Source organism: Boleophthalmus pectinirostris, unplaced genomic scaffold (assembly GCF_026225935.1).
Source record: "Boleophthalmus pectinirostris isolate CB_2022bp ecotype Guang Dong unplaced genomic scaffold, ASM2622593v1 HiC_scaffold_19, whole genome shotgun sequence".
In the NCBI taxonomy this organism is placed as follows: Eukaryota; Metazoa; Chordata; class Actinopteri; order Gobiiformes; family Gobiidae; genus Boleophthalmus; species Boleophthalmus pectinirostris.
Genome location: NW_026571140.1, coordinates 17,192,213 through 17,213,123, shown reverse-complemented (window position 1 = coordinate 17,213,123; position 20,911 = coordinate 17,192,213). Strand labels below are relative to the sequence as shown.

General features: G+C 38.3%; 2 protein-coding genes and 1 long non-coding RNA gene across 6 annotated transcripts in view; 1 reads left to right on the top strand and 2 right to left on the bottom strand.

Moving 5' to 3' along the window:
- Positions 1–1,302: 1,302 nt before the first annotated feature.
- On the bottom strand, positions 1,303–5,017 carry LOC129409256 (uncharacterized). The gene is made up of 4 exons (XR_008632321.1): positions 4,890–5,017; positions 2,041–2,090; positions 1,648–1,838; positions 1,303–1,440 (listed from the first exon to the last, which is right to left on the bottom strand). It is a non-coding gene; the product is annotated as an uncharacterized LOC129409256 (long non-coding RNA).
- Positions 4,954–11,436, top strand: brd7 (bromodomain containing 7). Its single transcript, XM_055154856.1, is given in 18 exon segments — positions 4,954–5,108; positions 5,439–5,572; positions 5,575–5,631; positions 5,710–5,803; positions 6,081–6,141; positions 6,223–6,367; positions 6,445–6,555; positions 7,160–7,323; positions 8,008–8,122; positions 8,631–8,706; positions 8,786–8,893; positions 8,979–9,114; positions 9,483–9,600; positions 9,702–9,752; positions 10,288–10,345; positions 10,574–10,717; positions 11,050–11,190; positions 11,270–11,436. Coding segments are annotated over 18 exon segments (1,896 nt in total). The 5' UTR covers positions 4,954–4,999; the 3' UTR covers positions 11,344–11,436.
- Positions 11,437–20,911, bottom strand: part of adcy7 (adenylate cyclase 7) — a 27,486-nt gene continuing 18,011 nt past the window's right edge. For 2 of the 4 annotated variants that reach the window (XM_020941418.2, XM_055154854.1), the window contains 22 exons: positions 19,824–19,984; positions 18,648–18,759; positions 18,409–18,536; positions 18,183–18,341; positions 17,903–18,035; positions 17,639–17,824; positions 17,441–17,484; positions 16,727–16,786; positions 16,119–16,196; positions 15,962–16,031; positions 15,702–15,799; positions 15,529–15,613; positions 14,831–14,968; positions 14,588–14,689; positions 14,290–14,486; positions 14,060–14,171; positions 13,829–13,987; positions 13,359–13,505; positions 13,166–13,273; positions 12,967–13,081; positions 12,502–12,626; positions 11,437–12,383 (listed from right to left, as the gene is read on the bottom strand). In XM_020941418.2, the coding sequence (XP_020797077.1) occupies positions 12,237–12,383; positions 12,502–12,626; positions 12,967–13,081; positions 13,166–13,273; positions 13,359–13,505; positions 13,829–13,987; positions 14,060–14,171; positions 14,290–14,486; positions 14,588–14,689; positions 14,831–14,968; positions 15,529–15,613; positions 15,702–15,799; positions 15,962–16,031; positions 16,119–16,196; positions 16,727–16,786; positions 17,441–17,484; positions 17,639–17,824; positions 17,903–18,035; positions 18,183–18,341; positions 18,409–18,536; positions 18,648–18,759; positions 19,824–19,984 (2,664 nt within the window). In that variant the 3' untranslated portion in view covers positions 11,437–12,236. Of the gene's footprint in view, positions 12,407–12,501; positions 12,627–12,966; positions 13,082–13,165; positions 13,274–13,358; positions 13,506–13,828; positions 13,988–14,059; positions 14,172–14,289; positions 14,487–14,587; positions 14,690–14,830; positions 14,969–15,528; positions 15,614–15,701; positions 15,800–15,961; positions 16,032–16,118; positions 16,197–16,726; positions 16,787–17,440; positions 17,485–17,638; positions 17,825–17,902; positions 18,036–18,182; positions 18,342–18,408; positions 18,537–18,647; positions 18,760–19,823; positions 19,985–20,911 lie in introns of all 4 variants that reach the window. The other 2 variants (XM_020941420.2, XM_020941419.2) reach the window with 2 other exon arrangements.

The window sequence follows — 20,911 nt, the reverse complement described above, 5'->3', positions numbered from 1 at the left end:
TCAGCTCTAGCAAATAATAATAAAGGAATGATCATATAGCAAAACATAGACGCTATCATTAAGTCATAAGTTAACGCCTCCTTATAATTTCCCATCTTCAGACAGACTTGGCTGATATAACTGAGTGCACAGTGAAAATAAGGGTCTTTACCAGCTCTCCACAGCTCAGTGGGTTGTCAGAAAACATGTTGAAATAAAATGAGCCTGGTTTCCTGCAGCAGCGGTTAACAAATCCCCTGATACTACAGTAGAGTATAGGGTCTCTAAACTGTATCTGATCCATGCCTGCTCCACTGAACCTGTCCACAGCGTCTGCACAGGTGGTCCACGGGGTTCAACAGGCCACCCACATTAGCTAGCACATGTCAAGCTTAAACAAGTTGAGTACTGATTTTAGTTTAGGCCTCATGCCATTAATGTTGAGGTCTCTTTCTCTCATTTTGTATGCCATGAATAAAACCACAAAGAGAATTTTAAGGTACACTATATGTAATTTTATAGAGGAGAGTACGCCACCTGCAGGTATTCACAGAGATGCTATTGCTTTGTTTGTAATGTTTCCCTGTATAGCATTACCCTCCAGAAAAGCACCAGTTCAACTCTCTTAATCCTGAGTCCAACAATGCACAATATGAGGACCTTACTGAAGAATTTCTAAAGAACACACTACAGGTACACTCAATGTTTTGTTTTTTGGTCAGTTTGCTCTCTTAGCATAGAAGCTGTGGAAACAACAAAATTGTCCACTCTGCACCAAAAGATGTTTTAATATTTCAATTTATCAGCTTGTGTCCATAGACACATATGGGACATTGTAACTTCAAAGACTTAAAATGCATTGTCCCACTATAGGGACATCCTATAAGCACCTACAAACACCAAAGTTTACAGTTTTGCACTTAACTTGACAAGATGTACAGAAGAATTTGTTTATATGTGATTCTAAGTCTGATTTATTAAAGTTTTAACTCCACAAAATAAGGTGAATGATCTAATATGACAAATGAAGCACAAAATTTAAGCCTAGTTCTTTTCATGTTTCAGTTTTGACTGTCCCAAAAATGGGACATGTCAAAAATGCTATTTTGACTGTTTTTTACACATAACATGCCTTATTTTATATAGATATAAAAAAATTACCTAATTATTTTCTTACATTAATGTAGTCCTAAAAAAACTAGAGTTTCAAATTGATATCTTATATATTTTTTTCCAATTCACCTGCAGTGTCTAACCAGTTTGCCTATTTTCCTAAATCATGAAAAGATATTGTGTTTTTCAGAGTACTGTCAGACATTGTGTGTACTGTACCTGTTGTGCACTAACATGGTATAAACAAGGCACAGATGTTCCAAAATCTGGTACAATAAAGGAAACAAAGAAGTTGGACACTCTGATGAACACAGCAGCTGATGGGCTTGTCTGACACATCAGAGCTCCCTACAACATCACAGAGAAAAAGAAAGAAAGCAATCTTCACTAACTATAACACATACACAGATCACCATGTAGTGCAGATTGAGTTACACTAGATAGGGAAAGGCTTTGAAAATACCTTTCAGCATGTTTTTAGGTAACACAAAGCAACTGGTGCCAGCATTTACCTGTAGATTCTTTCAAAGGAAGGGCGACAAACAAGAGGCATACCTGAAATTTTTTGTATCCATATCCCTTTATCTGTCTTTCATTAGCGCCTTGCTTGGCCTCTTAGCGGGGCAGGCGTCAGGGAGACAGTCACTTTCTCCTGCGTCTGATGTTTTTGCAGATTACACAGGGCCTTTGAAGCCCGTGCACTCTTCACTGCCAGGGCTCCAGACAGATTCACGCCATCTGTCAGACTGAAGACAAAGTGGAGGAATGAAGCTCATACACCCTCTGTTGATCCACACTTTTTGTCTTTTATACTGAACATATGGACATGGCATGAACACCACACCTGTAATACACCTGTAATTTGTCACTGAAAGCAGAAAATTGCAACACAATGCAAAAACACAGTAGCACACCTACACGGAAAGGAACAGAAGCCATAATAAATACCTGAAGGCAGTTTCCAAATGATGTGAGCTGTTTTGTACGTCCTTGGGTCTCTAGAAATTAACACAAAAAAGTGCTTCATTAACAAATCAGGATGAAGTTAGTGAGCAAAATTCACAAACTAGGCACCTGCTTTGCTGATATGGTGCAATAAAAATGGGATGTTAGAGTAAAAATTGATTTTGACTGAATATGAAAATCAAATATACAGCATGGGCAGATGATCCTATTGAAATTGATGCGGGCTGAATATGGAGAGGACATAGAAAGGCCTTGGCCCAGGAAATGAGTCAGGGACCACTGTGCTATTAGGTAAGTGCTACCCTGACAGCAACTTTTCTATCAATATGATTCAGTCATTTACAATTACAGATAAACATAATTCACAAAGGATTCTGTACAATAACAATAATAATATAATAAGCCTAAAATAAGCCTACAATAAATGAATTTAATGAATTGACTTGTTCCATTTCATAACCAAAGCAGTGAGTTACAAAATGTGTTGATTTTTTAGGGGACTCTAAGCTAAAAAAGCATGTCTGTTTTGTGACCATAGCTTGTTTGTGAGACCTGCGTTTACTCCTCTATTCTGTGGAAGTACAGGGGGGGTCCCAGATAAAGCCTTGAAGGGGAGGGGGGAGATTACAGACAGCGCCTTTCCACCTCAAACGCTACCTCTCCCTGTGTCGAGATGATAAACTCTCATTGAGTTTGCAAAGACCATTTCCCAGCGGCTATCTTTCAGTTTATATGAACTTTTCAAACGACTCCAGATCTGACGCAGAATCGTCACCAAGCTCACAGTCTTTGAACGCGGCTCCCCTGTGTATTTTCTCCACCCCAGGACCACTGTCTTCAGAGGCTCTGGCAGAAGAAAGGCTGGCATCAACAGAAATCACTGGTCCCCACCCCTCAAAGCTCGCCACACCCCTCCCTTCCTCATCCTACCTTCCCGTCCTGTCACACACTCTTGGTGAAGACAGTTGCTTAAATGAATGTCATGAAAAGACAGGCAAACAGTCCCCAACACACTTTCCCTACAGAGGCACATGTCAGAATTCCTACTTTATAAAAACACAATTTGCTTTAATGAAGCTTTGTGAAAACAGAATAAAACATTAAGCACCTTAAAGGCAAGAGACACACATTTCCCCACAAAAACATAAGCAAGCTCAATGAAAAATACATTAGAGTAATTGGATCCAAGTGAAGTGTGACACATTCTAGAGCATGGCTGAGATTGAACTGTCAACCATTTGGCGTGTGGGCAAAAACTCTACCACTGAGCCACCATAGCCAAACAGTACAAATCACAAAACAGCTGTTGATTTGATGAAATGTTCTATTTGTCTCTGACTTTTGTGAACCTGTCTGCTTTTCCATCAACTCTCCAATGTCCATTCAAACCCAGTCCAACTTCAGGAGACCAAAAGATGAGAGCGTACAAAGATGCATGCTAGCAGTAAAATGGGTAATCAGAGCTTCTTCCAGAAAGTGTTTTGGTTGCAGATAAAAATAGTGGCCACATATAAAACTTTGACTGGGCTGAGTGATTGATGCTCAAAGATGCCTCCGTGACAGACTGGTAGACGAGAGAGAAAAGTGAAGCAGAATGATTGGCTTCTCTTCTTTGATGTCTCTGTCTGACTTAGAGCTGATGGCTGGTTACATCTTCAAGCCAGTTGTGCGTTGACAGTTGTAATGACCCCAAAATATTTCATCTATCATATCTGAAAAAGCAGGCTGACAACTTCTGGTGAAAATGAATATCTTTTCATGACCGAAGCAGGCTGTGCAAGTTCACAAATTTTTCTTAGATTCACATGAGAGGAAATAGATCATTTGCTCTTCTATTTGGACATGAGGTGAAGCCAGAAAGGCTAGTAAAGAATTTCACATGTGCACATATGCTGTGCAAAATGTCTAAACAGGTCAGATCATTTGGCTTATTTGTTATTTTTGATAGGTTACCCAAATCCTTGACCTTGTAAATATATTTTGAATGGCAATAATAAAATAACAATGAATAACATGTCAAATTGATTCTTTACCAAAATATAAACTAGCTTAAAGACAGTTCATCACATTGCCAGTGTAAAACATGTGTGGTGATGAGGCATCAAAAGCTAAGAGATGCCGCTACTTTGTGTGTTTGTTGTGTGTTTGCAGACAGACCAAAGATGCCACATCCCTTTAGCCTGCTGAGTGGGCCTCTTTCCCATGGTTCTGCCATGATGCTGCTTTTATGTGGAAACCATTGGTCCCTTTGGCCTGGTGACACTGGGTAATATATTTCATGACATCTGACATTCATTAGGCATGTTTGGTGCATCGACTAACTGATCTGCTTTTAATCTAGTTTGGATCCTACAACCTTGTTGGTTGGTGTTGTGAGCCCATGGGCCTCATCTGGACTTCAGCTGGCACAGTCAACCTTAACAGATTTAATGGAGGCCTACCACTGAACCTAAATGTTAGTCAGAGCCAGTAAATTGTTGCTAGGCAAAGACATTTTTTTCACAGATATTATAGCCTACATCTGAATGTGTCATTGAGGGGTGGAGTGCGGCCTTGTACTCCACTGCTTAACAAAGAGTCCTACTGCTGGAGACCTCCAAAAAAACAGATAAATACAACATAATCAACCTGACATAATATTTGTTTTGGCTAAATAAACTAGGTAACTATAATTACTAGCCGTTTGCATTTAAGATCTAAGAACAATGAATTGTATCCTAATCTACGCTATCGTTACGTGTGTATGTAAAACAGCCAGCACTTGTTGCCTATTCATTGAAACCATGTGGCCTACTGAAAATAAAAGTGATTTGATTTAACTGCGACTGTACCTTCAATAATGAACATTTATTTCCAAGATTTTGCTTCCGTCTGGTGGTAAACAGGGAGTGGTGCATGAATATTCCTGACCGAGAGGTGGCGCTATCCAAAAAACAGGTTTATGTCAGTATTTCCGCTTGACTTTCCGAAAGACCATTCGCCGGGGATCAAAATACAAACAATGGGAAAGAAGCACAAAAAGCACAAATCTGACAAACATACTCATGAAGGTAAAGTAATAATTACACCTTTGCACTAGACAGCATTTTGATCAGCATAGGTTGTGGATTTTCACACTATTTGCGAAAGCACACGTCTGTAGCATCACCAGCGAACATAACACTGGTATAACACATCCGACTAGTGAGTAGTAATTCACAGTGACGGTTTAGTTAATGTGATTTTCTAATATAGATTTTGCATGTCTAGCTGGATAGTTCGTAAGAGTTATTTTATTCTGGATGTGCTTTAAGAGGCTTGATGTGTTAGCCTAAAGCGTTAGCATTGTTTCGAGCGGAGTGCTCTACCGTGGTAGGCTGATTCTTTGTTATTGTCCATAGAGTTCAATGAAAAGCCGCTCAAACTGGTGCTGAAGGTGTCTGGCAATGAAGTAACCACTGGAAGCTCGAGTCGGGACACTTTCTACGATGATCAGTCCACTGACAACGACAAGCCCAACAAGGATAAGAAGAAGAAAAGAAGAAGGACAAGGACAGGGGCTTTGGTTCACCAGACGATAAGGGGAAGAAAAAGGTACACCACGACTGTTAAAAAGGGCGTTTATTATTTTTTTTCTCTGATGTTGAAAAATATAAATATATTTTGTGTCAGATGGCAAAGAAGAGAAAAGTACATGATGGAGATGGAGACGAAGACTCAGAACAATGCAGAACTCCAATACGCTCCGAACTGGATAAACTAGAAGGTAACTCAGCGTTTCCCATTAATTGAAGAGAATGGTGGCTCCTTACAGTCATTTGCACCCATAAATACAAGTGAAACAAAATGTTTTTTATGTTTGTTGAAAATAGAAGTAACTTTATCGCTCAGTAATTAGTGCTTTTTCTATTAATGAATAAAATTGATTAATAGATTGCTTATAACACCAAAGGGTCTGCATAATCCTGTAAGAAACACAGATTTTTTTACCATTATCTGCTATCATTCTGTTTTAATTTTCACTTTTTTCTTCACTGCTTTAGCTGAGAAAGAGCAGACTCCTCTACAGGAAGCCTTGAACCAACTTCTCAGACAGCTTCAAAGGTATTTCATTTTTCCCATTTTGACAATATTAAACAGGAATTAAGTAGGATGAGACTTATTATTGTGTGTGTGTTTTTCTAGGAAAGACCCCAGTGCATTTTTCTCATTTCCTGTCACAGACCTTATTGCACCTGGATACTCGACTATTATCAAACGGCCTATGGATTTCAGCACAATGAAAGAGAAAGTAAAGAAAGAGCACTACCAATCACTAGATGAACTCAAGGTATTTACAAGTAATGAGACTGGAGCAATTTTCCAGACTGTTTGGTGGATATGCTGAATACTTTTCATTTTTTATAGGTGGATTTCAAGTCTATGTGCGAAAATGCCATGATTTACAACAAACCTGAGACAATTTACCACAGAGCTGCACGGAAGCTGTTATCCTCTGGAATGAAGATCCTAAGTCAAGTAAAGAATAATTAATCACATTTGATTAATGCTACAGAGGTGGATGCAGAGTGACAGTCTTGTATGATTGGTCATCCGAAGTGATGCAGTTTAGAAAAATGTTAGGTTAAGAAACAGGTCATGGTGTTAGTGGTACTAAATTCAAAAAAGACAATTATCACCTACTAGCCAAAAATAAAAATTTAATTAAAAATAAAAGTTTACGCATTATCTTGGCAATCAGAGCTACATCATCCAAACATTCAACAACTGTTATTTTAAAACGCAATTTTATATTTACTATAGATTATTAATGCTGTATTCCTACTGTCATAGATTGACTTAGTTGAGTTTTTATTAACATATTTCTCTTTATCAATTTTTTACCTGCCTTTTGTGCAAGAACGTACATAATCATTATGTATTGTTTATGTTTGCCCTTGGAGTTGCATTATCCATTAAAGAACACGGAGTGGCAGTAGAGAGCTTCACATCAGTATAAAGCATTGGCTCATGCTGCACAGTCCTACACGAAGACTAACCTGTTATTTTCACTCCACGCAGCCTTTTGACATGTAGCTTTTAGGAGCCTGGAGTAAAAATAAAATGTCTTGGTTTTCTACAGGAGCGACTGCAGAGCCTGAAGCAAAGCATTGAGTTTATGTCTGGTCTTGACCCTGCTGCCAAACACACAGGGAAGTGTGATGAACCCACAGGATTAGACCCGAGCAGAGAGGGAGCTATGACCACAGACAGCAGCGAGAGCTCCCAGGCTCCAAGCACTCCCAGGTTGTTTATTATGACACAGAATTCACTTAAGACCTGACAGCACGGGTGGTGATTTTTTGTTACGAAGTTTTAAAATACAATGGGAATGTGTATTTTTGAGAGAGATGTATTTATACATTCCCCACTACAGTAACAATAGCTTAAAAGCTTTTGTTCTGTATTTTGTCATCATTACTATAATTAGTAATACTAAATGGCCAATGCAGTAAACTTTGAAATTTTACATAGTCAGCATTTAGTAAATCTACTTTTTACATCATTTAATATTCATGTCATTACAGTGTTCACTGATTCACCAAAACCACTTTTTTCAGTGACGCTTTAGAATGTAAGGAATGCCAATGAGCGTGCTGGGTCTTGTTTGCTGCTCTCACAGTGCACTTTTCTAACTGCTGTGCTGTTTCCCAGTGATATAACAAAAACCAGGACATAAAAAAGAGAAATGGCCTAGAGATGCCTCTTCTCTCTACTTTTGTATTCAATAATCTTCAACCTTCTGTCTCTATAAAGGACACTGGTTCACAAGTTGAATTGTGCTTATTGACGTCAGTGAAATGCTTACAGGTAGTTTCTTAATAAAGAAATAAAGTCATGCGTAGGCGTTATATCTCTTCCTACAGTAGTTAGCAACTCAGTAATTATCAATATTATTTTTTCTTGTTTTTAAATGTGTTTTCACTGCAGACACGACAAGGATTCAAAAGAGGACTCTGCAAAGGCAGAGAAAGAGCTAGAGGAAATCCGCAAGGTCATTGAAGAATCTGGCGGAAAGCTCTCAAACCGAGTGCTGCAATGTGATGTAAGCCACTATATTGCTTTATTAATTTGTCTTTTTCCCTCTAAGTGCAGAGCAAAGATGTTATGCAACTAGATATACATGAGCAGAAATAATGAAAGCATAGCCTTGAAGATAATTTGATTTCTCTAATGACATGAGAAAGAAAAATTACACAAAGTTCAGAGTTCACCATAGTAGTACTTCCCCAGATCAGTGATACTCAAACTTTTTTATAACAATACCACTTCACAAAGTTCTTTTTATATCCAAAATTTTGTAATCTACCTAAATTGTAGTTAAATGTCTGGTGCAAACAATGCATGACAAGTTACCAGAAAATACAAAGGGACAAGTCGGCGTCTCTATTATTAGAATGAAATTCTCAAGAAGAGTCTAAAAGCCAAGCATTATCTTTTTTAGTATGATATTTATTTATTTAAAATCATGTATTAGTCCAATTCTTGTCAAACGATTAAGGGAATCATTCAATCCAATCAGAATACAGACATGTGTCATATTTCTTCTGTAGTTGGAGTTTGCTCGTCAAAAGACTGATGGTTCCACTACCTTGGCTATTCTGAACCCTGCTGATCCAGCAGTGGGTGGTAAGAGGTCCTTTTTTCTAAAACATTCAAGACAATAGACAATATTTAACACAGATATTGTTCATTTTTGTTTTTAAAGATGTGGGTTACTGCCCTGTCAAGCTGGGCATGATGTCTAACCGGTTACAAAGTGGAGTCAACTGTTTGCAGGGCTTCAGAGAGGACAAAAGGAATAGAATCACTCCAGGTTGCTGCATTTCCTCCTACAGTAATTGCAGATGAAATTGTTATTTCATCTATAGTGCTAATGACCTGTGATAACATATTTTCAGTGTCCTACATGAACTATGGGCCATTTACCTCCTTTGCGCCCACATATGACTCCAGTTTTGCTAACATCAGTAAAGATGATTCTGACCTCATCTACTCCTTCTATGGAGAGGAGTCCAGTCTGCAGGGCTCAGACAGGTATGTGACCACTGTGGCACCCACCCTAGACGTCATTTAAGACATTCCACAATGATTACTTGCCAGATGTTGTGTGATGGACTAGACAGACATTTGCAGATGTTTTGTATACTGGGTGGATGATAATTCAAAATCAATGTTTTTTGTTTCCACACATTAGTGGCTTTGAGCTTAGTGTGAATATGTGTAAAAGGTATTATTATAGTTCGCAGTGTCTTTGTGACAGCGTGTAGGAGGTGCAGCGGTGGCTTCATTGTGTTTACTGACTTCTCATTGTACTACTCTAACAAAGTAGTTCTTCTGTTTTTTTCCTTTTAGTTCACACAAAATAACAGTGATTTTTCCTTTTTTCTTACATGTACATACAGTCTATCAGAGTTCCTCGCTAAATCTGATGAATATGTGTATAAAATGGCTGACAATATATTGGATGCAATGACAAATGGAGAACATTCGAAAATCTTGAAGGAGACAAGGCAGGAACAGGTAAATCTTATGTTTTATATTCAAGTGTTTGTTTTTGTTTGGTTGGGTTATTTTTATTACAAGACAGGAATTATACTCTTTACTGTATTCTGTCTTTTTAGCTTGTGGAAGAACCAATAAATTCTGAAGTAGATGACAAAAATGGCCTGGAGGTGAGGGATGAAATTTGGTGTACTGAATTTCAATGTTAACTTATTTACCACAACAATTTAATTGTTTTATCTTTTCTCAAAACCTCCTACACTAGGTGGAAAAATGGAACATAACTTGGCATTATCATTATATATAGTGTTCACAGATGGTTGATGCATCATCCAGCTGTGTCAACATAATTGCTAGTTAGCAGTGATCCAGTGAGCCATGGAAAAACAGTTCCCTTCAAAACAGTGTTAGTCATTCAGAGCTGCTATTGGAAGTTGGGGAGGCCTCTGTTTTCTTTCTGTGCCCGCTCGCTGGGTGTCTCAATTGGCCCTTAGAGCAGGAGAGGAAATAAGAGTGTAGCCCATCGTCAGGCACACAGCAAGCCTCTGTGTGCACAGCCTGGTGCTTTTGGATGCACTTTGCTCTCATCCTCTTCTAATGTATCACATCTTTTCTTTGTTAGGTTTGACTAGTAGAGTAACTAAAGGGCAAGCATAAACTGCTAAGAGGAGTCATGGCACTGAATATTTTCCCTCTATTTGACAGGTAACGGAATCTGAAGCCACCAAAGCTGACTACTTGGCTGATGAGGAATGCTCTGAAGGTAATGGTGTGACAAAAGCTATTTTAGCCAATATGCCACCTGCCTGGTCATAGTATTTACCCTAGTTTTTTGTCTTTTCCACCTTATAGTTGTTCTGATATATTTAAGATTTGTACAGAATACATGTTTTGTTTTTTTTTATTGTGAAGCAACTCCCATGAAGAGACTACAAGCAACACAAGAAGTGCCTGATTTGTGCTAATGTGTTGCTCTTTCTCTTGGTCACAGAGGCCTTGCACATCCAGCAGAAACTGGATGAGACTACAAAGCTACTGCGTGACTTACAAGAAGCCCAGAAGGAGCGTCTAAGCATTAAGCAGCCACCTAATACAATTTGCCTTTTGGCCCCAACCACCAAGGAACTGGAGCTGGGTAAGAGCCCTGCTTTGTACTCAAGGCCAGCCATAGAGCCCTCACCAGGGGGCTCCGAGGCTAAACTTGGCCCTTAAAGTGGGGGTTTTTGGTCTGCAAAAGAGTGCTGAAGATTTTTTGCATTAGTAATTAGGTGGAAGTGGAGATTTATCTTAAATCTTATTAAATATTTTTATATCTCACACACACTCACACACACACACACTCACACCCACACTCACACACACACACACACAATGGGTATTATATTTTGTCCACTTTCATTTCCAGGTTTCTATAGAATTTTTTTTCTATTTTGATAAAATTGTGAGATTGTTATTTTTTGTTTTCAGTTGAAAAAGTAACGGGAAACTTGACTAAGCTCACGGGACAGGTGGCGCCTAGTGACGTTTGCAGTCTCCATGGTGTTAGGAAAGCTATGGGCATTTCCTTACCCTTCGAAATGCCAGAGAATTTCATAGATCTCTGTACAGGTAAATGGCTTGTCCAAATACTTTTCAATACACAGTTAGCTCAGAACTAAGCTAATCAAATATGTCTGCCTGTTTTCAGTTCAAGAAACTGCTGAACCCATGGAGACTCTTTCAGCATGTCCAGATGTGGCACCATTTGTAGCTGTAAACTGATCATATTTCCAAACTGAATAACTTAAGTTTTGTATGAACATTCTTTTTGTGTGATGTTTGTATACATTTCAAAAAATAAACATTTTGTATAAATTTGTTTGTTAAAGATCAGTGTTTAGACTGACTAGACATTTATTACATTCTGTACAAAATTCAAACTTGCATTTGTTCACAAAAAGGCAAATAACCACATTTTCTGGATGAGATGATAAAATAAGGCACACAAAGATAAACGTTGATAAGTAACTGAAAGCCTTAACAGCAGAGCTGTGGACAGGACCAAAAGAGTCACATTTAACAGAAATTCTTTATCTGGGCACAGCGAAAGCGAGCAGATGGTACTCATGCTGCACATGGATTGGTATGTGTCCTGTTAACGCAGCACATCTTTTCACTGAATTTTTAAATCGTCTTTAATCCAGCCAAGCTGCACAGATAGAATCTCAGTGTTGTGCTCATAATATACCCAGCCTTGAATATTAAGCAGAAACAGCAAGTGAAATGCATTAGGAATCCAAATAACTGCAATCTTGCTTAGTTAATTCATAACCTTAATATAAAAGCACATTATGGCACTGCCAATCTATATCACATATGCGTTTGCTTGTTACACAGTAACAGCAATTTGCAAAGTGTGTCTTTCAATGTATGACCCAAACTGGATCCTTCATTTTTTCAAAGTACCTTAGGTCTTCAAAATAGATTTAACATGAGTTTTTTAAAATCACATTTACATAAACATAAAAGGCTCCCAAGTGTTCACAGGACATAGAAATGCTGATTGAGAAATCATATGAGTAATTCCATAGTCTTCATGGTATCCATTGGTGGTGCTTGTGTGGCATGTAAACTCTTGACTTCAGTACATGAGTCCTTCTGTCTTTCTGCTGGCCTCAGCTCAGACCCATACCCTGTTGCTTGCTCATGTCCGTACAAACAAAAAAGGTCTTTAACTCCCCCTTGCCTTTAACACTGATGAATCCTCGACATTCACATGAGTAGCCCAATTTGTCAAGCACAGATGATGTCTCTTCTGTAACCTTCAAGAAGGATAACCAGATTGCTAAAATATTAATTGACATTGTGGATATTTATAAAAGCAGAACTAAATGAAAATGTATGCCATAAATGCCCTAAAAGGGCCAGAAAATAACATACCTGTATTTTTCCAAGCTCCCCAGTGCTCTCCATCCTACTCGCCACATTTACTGTATTGCCCCAAATATCATATTGAGGTTTTCTTGCTCCAATCACCCCAGCTATGACTGGACCATGATTTATGCCTGTAAAAATAAAAGTAGTTTGGTATTCAAAGTACTCAAAGAGTACAGCAATAGTGTTTTGATGACTTTATCCACAGCAGAGAACATTTTACCATGAGCAATAAGCTATCAAGTTATGTAAATATCGGCTTTTGTGTAGAACCATTTTTCACTGAAATGCACAAAGATTCACATCACTGTTTCTTTAAAAAGTATTGCTAAATGACATGCATTAATTTCAAGTGCTCCTTTTACATCAGATTTTGGTAACTATTTCAGAGTTTACATTTATCAGTGATAAAATGTGATGACTGTTAATCAGTGAAACCCAGTCCCTTACAGATCAACGGGAGATACATACCCACACGCAATCTGAAGTTGTTGAAGGAATGTCTGTTTATGCCATCTAATTTGCCGATTAGAGCAATGGCAAACTCCACCATAATTCCTATCTGGGCATTTTGTCTGTCTGGGTCCTACATTAAAAAATATGTAGTTGCATCAATTCAGTTCAGATGAATGTATTATGGCAACTACAAGTACAGTACATAGGATTGTACCTGATTGTTCTCCTGACCAGGTGTGCCACTGAGCCCTGCTGCTGCCATGTATGTGCTCCCAATGGTTTTAATTTTTTCAACACCACTGAACTTTGGCTTTGACAGCAGCTGTAGTGTAAGACATAGAAGATGAATTAAAGGAAATAAGGGTGTATAATGCTCAGGCTGTGATCTACAGAGACTGAATGCAAACCTCATCAAAGTCGGCAATGATCTCATTGAGCAGCCTCAGACATTCCAGTCCTTCTTTGTTGATGTCACATTCAGTGTAGAATTCTTTAAAATCTGGTACTGAGGCGAACATCACACATACACAGTCGTAAGACTTGTAGTACAAGTCCTGTTGATGAAAAGGCAAGCAGTTTGGACATACAGCCCTCTAAACAAAAGTCCTCTATTTGTACTAACATTTGTCTATAAAATTTACAAACATAACATTGCAATAAATTGCTATCATAACTAGTTTGCTTTGGAACTACAATAAAGAAACATTTTGTCTTTTTGATCTTATAAGAGAAAGATGTAATAATAACATAGTGACATTTTTCCAAGCTTATTGTCACATTAAATTGATGAAAATGTCTACATACTGAAGTCCTACTCAAGATTATAAATTCCAGTTCAGACAACATACATTTGTTTACAGAAAACTTGAAAAGTCACCTCATTCTTTTTATTTTCTCCAACAAATAGTGAGGCCACATGTGCAGGAAGCACATTCTCCAGGAGAAGACGATTCAGGTTTTCTCTTGTCTCAATCTCATCCTGCTCTGTGCGGTTTTTGTACTTCAGCAAGAAGTCCTGTCGAAAGCATGCCTCATTCTAGCAGACAGAGACCAAATAATAGTTTATATTCAGCTAGGTGCCATTGGATCAGGACGTTTGTGTGCTTACCTGTTGTGAAATGATGAGCATTGTCACCAGGAATAAAGTGATGTAAATACAACTCATCACCCGTGGGTGCTTCACAAGGCCTAAATACCTCAGAATAGACTCCTCTTCTTGGCTGTTCAGTAAAGGGCATATTGACAGAAAATGATTTACATCATTCACTAGTCTATTTGTCTACACTAGATAGTTTCAGATTTCACTGCTAAATATATATGGAACATCACAGGACTTACCTGCTGCAGTTCCAGTTTCCTGAAGCTTGAGCAAACAACACATTTCCATAAAACTCAAAGAGCTCCTGCTTAGACTTGAGTATGAGGACATAGTAGATTATGGAAGCCAGGGTCAAGAAAAGCACTTTGAGCTCAAAGCTCACTCTCAGGAATACTCCACATGCGACCAAAGACAGCAAGCAGCAATGTACTGAGTACTAAAGAGAGAGAAGAAGGCAGACAACCATAATTACCCAGTCAAATAGCTGCTCCAGAAAGAGTGAACCATTTTACTGCAGGTACAGCAGTATTCACTTACAGGGAGGTAGTAAAGGTCTTCTAAATCCTGCTGTTGGGACTCATTGATATGAGTCATGTCATGACTGTCACTGTAACAGTCGCTGGGTGTCTGGGTAAAGCACTGAATAAGAGTAAAACATATTTGACTCACATGTCACCAGAGGACAACATGCCTTCAAGTGTGGTATGGCAGCTATGGAGTGTAGCTACAAATAGAAAAGTACATAATGACCTTCTCTCAACTCTCAACACTAAGACTTACCAGGTTGAACACAGCCATGATAATGATGACAGCAGTAGTAGTTGTGGCCAAAGGGAGGCGCACACACGGCTGCTTAACCACTGCCTCTGACACAGCTGGAAGCCACTGACAGTGTGTCAACTTCTCTGAGAACAGGTGCTAGACAAGAAGATGAATAATGAGGAACATCGAGGTTGTGAGGCTGGCACATGCCTGGCCCCTAAAGTCGCATCCCACAAGCCCATAAGTTATAAGCATTAAAGATACACTTATATTCTGTTCAAGTTTTCTGTTCTTTTTACGTCCATCATACACTAAAATGGATAGTTACATCCTTAATATGCAAAGGATATAAGTAAATTGAATGATACAAATAGCACCAAGAAATCTTTTCCAGTGAGTTATTTTCAACATTGTGTGAACTGAAGAGTCACCATGACTATTCGTGCCCAACCCAAAATGTCAAGTCATGTGATGCAGCTTCAGTCTCCATATTTAGTGAGGGGAAATTCAGATACCCCTTTGTGCTCTGTATAATCCATAACATTTATTTCACCTTTGACGCAAAAGCAATACTTCGCTGAATATATCAGTGAAATGTTTGTATAGATGCAGTATAATAATCTTAGGTAGAGTAGTGCTTGATTTGTTTAATAGTTTCTCATACTTTTTTGAACTCAAAATATAGTATATCCTCCACGTGATATACAAGTACCAACCTGAAGGTTGCCTGCAAAACAAATGGCCATGGCGAGCAACAGGACCAAAAACAACACTCCAAATGTAATGCCCAGCTTCTGTTGGCTAGAAGATAACAATGTCATATTTTGATTAATAAACTGTAAAGTTAAATTATCATTTGACCTTAAACACAATACTAAAAAAGACTTACTTTTTAGTCACAAGTATCTGGATCAAGAAGATGCATATGAAGATGAAGGTGGCACAGCCAACATAGTGCTTAAACATCGGCAAATCTAGGGCTCGATACTATGAAGAAAACACATTTTTAAACTTTTGCTGAAACATATAAACATTACAGGCAAAGTTGATAATCAGGCATTCTATAGAATGCCTGCTTATCAACTTTGCCTGGAACATAAATAATAGTATTTTTACTATAATGCATATCTCTGCTACTGTGTTATTAACCTGTTTCTCCAGGTCTTTTTTGGGGAACCAAAGGGCTAAACTGCCAGTATCTTCAGATTTGGACCACTGCCTGGGAGAGCAGATAGGGTACATTTTGTTACAACCAACCATAAAATCAAAGAAATATATAAACAATTGCTGAGACACATCCACATACTTGCTGCTGAGCTCATCTATTGTGGTTGTCATTTCATTGTGGAGTTCCTCATCAAATTTGCTCTTTTGCGATTTGATCCTGCATGAGAAAGGACAATGAGTACTAGGCACAGAGATGAAAGGACAGGAGGGGAGAGAGTCTAAAACAAATCATGCAGTGCAGGTGACCCAGGACGGCTACTTTTTATACCACAGAGAGCATTAGTTGGAAGAGAAAGACAGGATTTCAGGCTGTTAGGAAGCTGCATAGAGGGAGGGTGGGTTAGATGGAGTCTGAGGTGTCACTGCTGTGCCTCTGGAAACCCCCTTCTTGAACAGGAAGGAAACACCAGCAGATGCACCAGTCTAAACGTTTGCCTGCCTGTCCCATGATGAATACAAGGAGCAGCCCTCTACCGCGTTAGATGTACAATCACATTTAAATCAGTCCTGTTAGTTTAGAGACTACCAGTCGTTCTCACACTGCTTTTTGGCTAATAAAAAGATCATTTGGTGATGAAAGTGAATCATAGTAGTCATCTAAATTTGAATACTTTAAGAAAAAAGCAATGTGGTCACAAGGCAGTGGGTTTGAAAATGGACCTTGCATGCCACAAAGGCCCAACTCACTTATAGCTGCTGAACGGAGGAGGAGGCAATGTGAACGGTTCTTCGAGAGACTCATCAAAACTATCCAGACCCAAGAGTAAGACAAAAACAAACTCAATCACAGAAAGGAATGGAAGGAGGTCACAAATAACAGCAACGTAAACCTGTACATATGCACATGTAGAGTACATGTATGCAACATCTGCTCTTTAATAGGACTGGTTTTTTAGTACATAATGATTATCATGACCTACTCTGGAGGTCCACCCAGATTACTACATCAATAACATTCTACATCTATAAGTCAGACAAAAGAACTGAGAAAAAGCCTTTACAGAGCACTATTTAGAAGGTCTGGTTGAATCGTCTGGAATGTTTCCATAGCCAAGAAGGGTGTTAATAGCAATACATAATATGGTATTCTTGCACTTGTCAGCTCCTTTGCACGGTCACACAACACTTCAATAGCAATTTGCAAGTTTTAGTGCCAGATGGCCTCCCTGTCTTTGGTGATGTGGGTCACAGGTCAGAGCACAAAACACTTTGTACTGGCTCAGAGTTGTAATTCAACAGCCAAACAGCCATTTTTGTTCAAATTGTGCTAACTATATTATAGTATTAGTTTTATTATATTGTCTTTTAATTAATAATTAATTAATATTATAACACCTATAAATAATATGTATTTTCAAATGAGAAGAACAAACTAATACTAATTAGATCACTTTTTCTCACCTATCAGTAATTGCAGAACCCCCAGCAGATCGAAGTGGGATGTCCTAAAAGGCAAGGAAACATATTCAATCATTACGAATGCAAGATAGCAACAGTTAATTCCCTGCCCTGAGCAATGTCTGCGATGGATGTTGTTTTCCTCAATTTAGTCTGTTCACATTGTTCATTATGAAAACAAACGCTGAAAATCTTATCTACCTTGCGGGGTTTTCCATTCACAGCATTGTCAGAGATGAAACCCTCTCGGTTCTGAAGATGGGCAAATGGTTTCACTGCTCCCCATGATTCAAGATAACGTGTCATGCGCACGGATGCCCGCATTTTTATACCATCATTCACTCGAGGTTTAGGTTCATTGCGTGTGTTACGCATAGGGTCCTTAGACTTGAAAAAAAAGCATATACAGATTGCTGCAATAGTATTTACACGTCAAAGGCATTCTGTTTTCCAAATTGAACTTACTCGTGGATCAATCACTAGGTAGGTTCGGACATTGAGCTCCTTGAGGTAGGGGTCCCTCAGATGGCCATTGCCTTCCTCCACCTCATATGCCTTGTTTAAGTGTTTCAGAGTGGCCTCCGTTATGTGAACACGCCTAAATGCAAAGGTATAACCACGTTGATAATCAGTACCTATCATGATGACTCTGTAGTGCTTAAGTTGATTATCCAAACATTATTTCATTTTATGGCAACAAAAAGACCTGTTTAAAGGAGAATGTTTTTAAAGAGAATTGACATACCCTGGTACACCTCCGGACTCCATGTGATTGGCCAGAGTAACATCGTGAGACCACACATCAAACTGCCACTTACGGAGGCCAATAACCCCACAGAGCACATTTCCTGAGTGAACTCCCACTCTCATGTTGATTTCCACTACTGTGGCCTCCCGCACCTGTCTACAGAGCAACAATTCAACATTCACTCATGTTTGACCAGTCTTTGAGGTTGTAAAGTGACACTTACTTGATTGCTTCACACATGTCAAGGCCCATTTTGACACAGTTTTTTGCATGCTTAGGTAGAGAGACTGGCAGGCCTGAAACACAGTAATAACAGTCTCCAAGGATCTTGATTCGCATGCACTCATTTTCCTACAAACATAAAAAAAGATGAGCTTTTAGTTTTTTAGCATTAGACATGGTTATTATACACCAAGAAATTTAATATATAGCTTGCGTAGAAACAAAAAAGAGGTGACTAACCTTTGCAATTTGGTCAAACTTTCCAAACAGCTCATTAAGCATAAGGACAAGTTCCTTGGGAGAGCAGTCACTGGCCAGTTGGGTGAAGCCAACAATGTCTGCATAAAGAATGCTGAATACAAAGAGAGAATCAATTTATTATTGGAATAAAACAATAGACATTAATTGTATTAATATGATTTCATTTATTTTCGCATGTATGATTAATTTGCTCCATAAACAGTCAATTCACTCTAAATCACCAGTCACTCTAGAGAAAGGCTTTAATAAACAGTATGTGAAAGATCTAAACACTTCATTGTACAAAGTAATAGACAGCTGTTTTGTTGGAAAACCTCCACAAGGTCAAATCCATGAGTATGTAAAAACTTCTACTTCGTGAATGGTGTGCATGAAAGGTAATCATGTACATAGCATGTGCTATGATGAATTTGACACAACCTGTAAGTGAATTCTCACTCTGTAATCTCAGTTAAGTTGACATTTCTGTCAAAATATAAAGAAAGAAGGTAATAGTAGTAGGGTGCAAATGATGGCAACCAAAGAGCAGAGGGACTGACTGGTCTGATGTGTTATCAGATAAGAGACAGACTAAAACAGCCAGGTGATAGACAATGGAGCTAATGACCTGTCTGACAAACATAATTATAGAGATTGGTTAAGGATGCAACCAATCGTTCTGCAAGTGCAGCACTAAATGAACACAAACATGACAATAGGTCTGTGATTAACATAGCCCTAAACAGACCACTCCGAATGAGCTGAACTGATTTCATATGAATCCTGGTTTAAGACAGAAAACAGTATCTTTATAAAATCTACTCCTGTATATATGCCAAAATGAGCTGCTGCGCCATCTGCCAAAGTTCACTTCAAGCTGACCTACTGTCTGTCAGCACCAGCTAAATTAATGAAAGCCTTGTAAAAGAAAGAGCTGTAACTGGGTCATTGCACAAAATATAACAAGACATAACCTTGAGTATTTGGAGAATCGGACAGAATATTCATTTTCTCAAGTACTTTACTTCTAACTACATAATTCATATTTTGCTGTGGGCTAAGCAGTAGTCCAAACATTTACTTTCAATAGCGAAAATGATAATGTAGATAAATGTTTAATGTTACATCATTTATGTTATAATAAGAACTACATGATTTACGGATGTGATTTTATACCTCACATTCTCATGTCTTTTCACGTAGAGGCTATGGAAGTTGTTATCTTTCACTAGCCGTTGCTGCTCCTCCTTATCTTTACAGTCTTGTAAGCGCTCCATAATTGCCAGCTTCATCTTCATGGAGATGTAGACAGGCAAAACAGACTGTAATAGGTTTTCCTGTAACAAACACAACCAGCTAAATTTAGGTATATTTAGATTTGGCTAAATACAGTTTACAGAATATATTATTGTGCAGTATAATCCATCTGACAAATGGTGTTTTAGACATTAATCTCAACAAGTATGTTTCAAAACAATGTTCAACTTTCATAGGTCAAAGAATGCTCTCGAGAAAGCATTTTGACGGCAATCTGTAGTTCAAAAGTGTGTAATAAACACATAGCGCAGATAGTATTATTAAGGTTTGTCTAACACAAAGATTATAAAAACATTTCTCTTGTACAAAAAGGGATGTTTTTGTTTTTGATGTAAATTATGAGAAGATGTTATCAGTTAAAACCTCTATAGGAATGTCCTGTTTAAGCCCCACCTATAATTAAGATGGATTCATCAGACACATTTGAGCTCACATAATCATAATCATACACTAAACAAGTCACAGTCCATAGGGTGTGGAAAAGAGGCATTGCAACCTTTTGAAGGCCTAATAGGCTAAAATAGTGTAATTTAATGAAAAATTATTGTCTTTGCACCCTTTTAAAACTCAGTCACACACTCAGTCAATTTGGTCTGAACCCAAGATGGAACCAATTGAACTGGGTCTTTAAAGAGGAGGAGGATGTTTAGGACTTCAGTCACTAAGACCTGACAAGGCTCAAACACACTGTAAAACTTTCAGAAGAATCTGGCATTAAACTGTTTTGCACAGTTTAAAGTGAATCAGGACTCATTGGTGGAAGAGTTATTTATTTCATTAATTTTGAGTAGGGTGGGTACTACAAATAAAACATGTTTTGTTATTCAAATAAGACATTGTTCTATATATTTATGTAAGGTAAAGGTAACATTTGGCAAAAAGAACAACAAAAATATTATGATTTATAAGACTTTTGACCATATTCTATTCATGATTCTCCAAGTTCC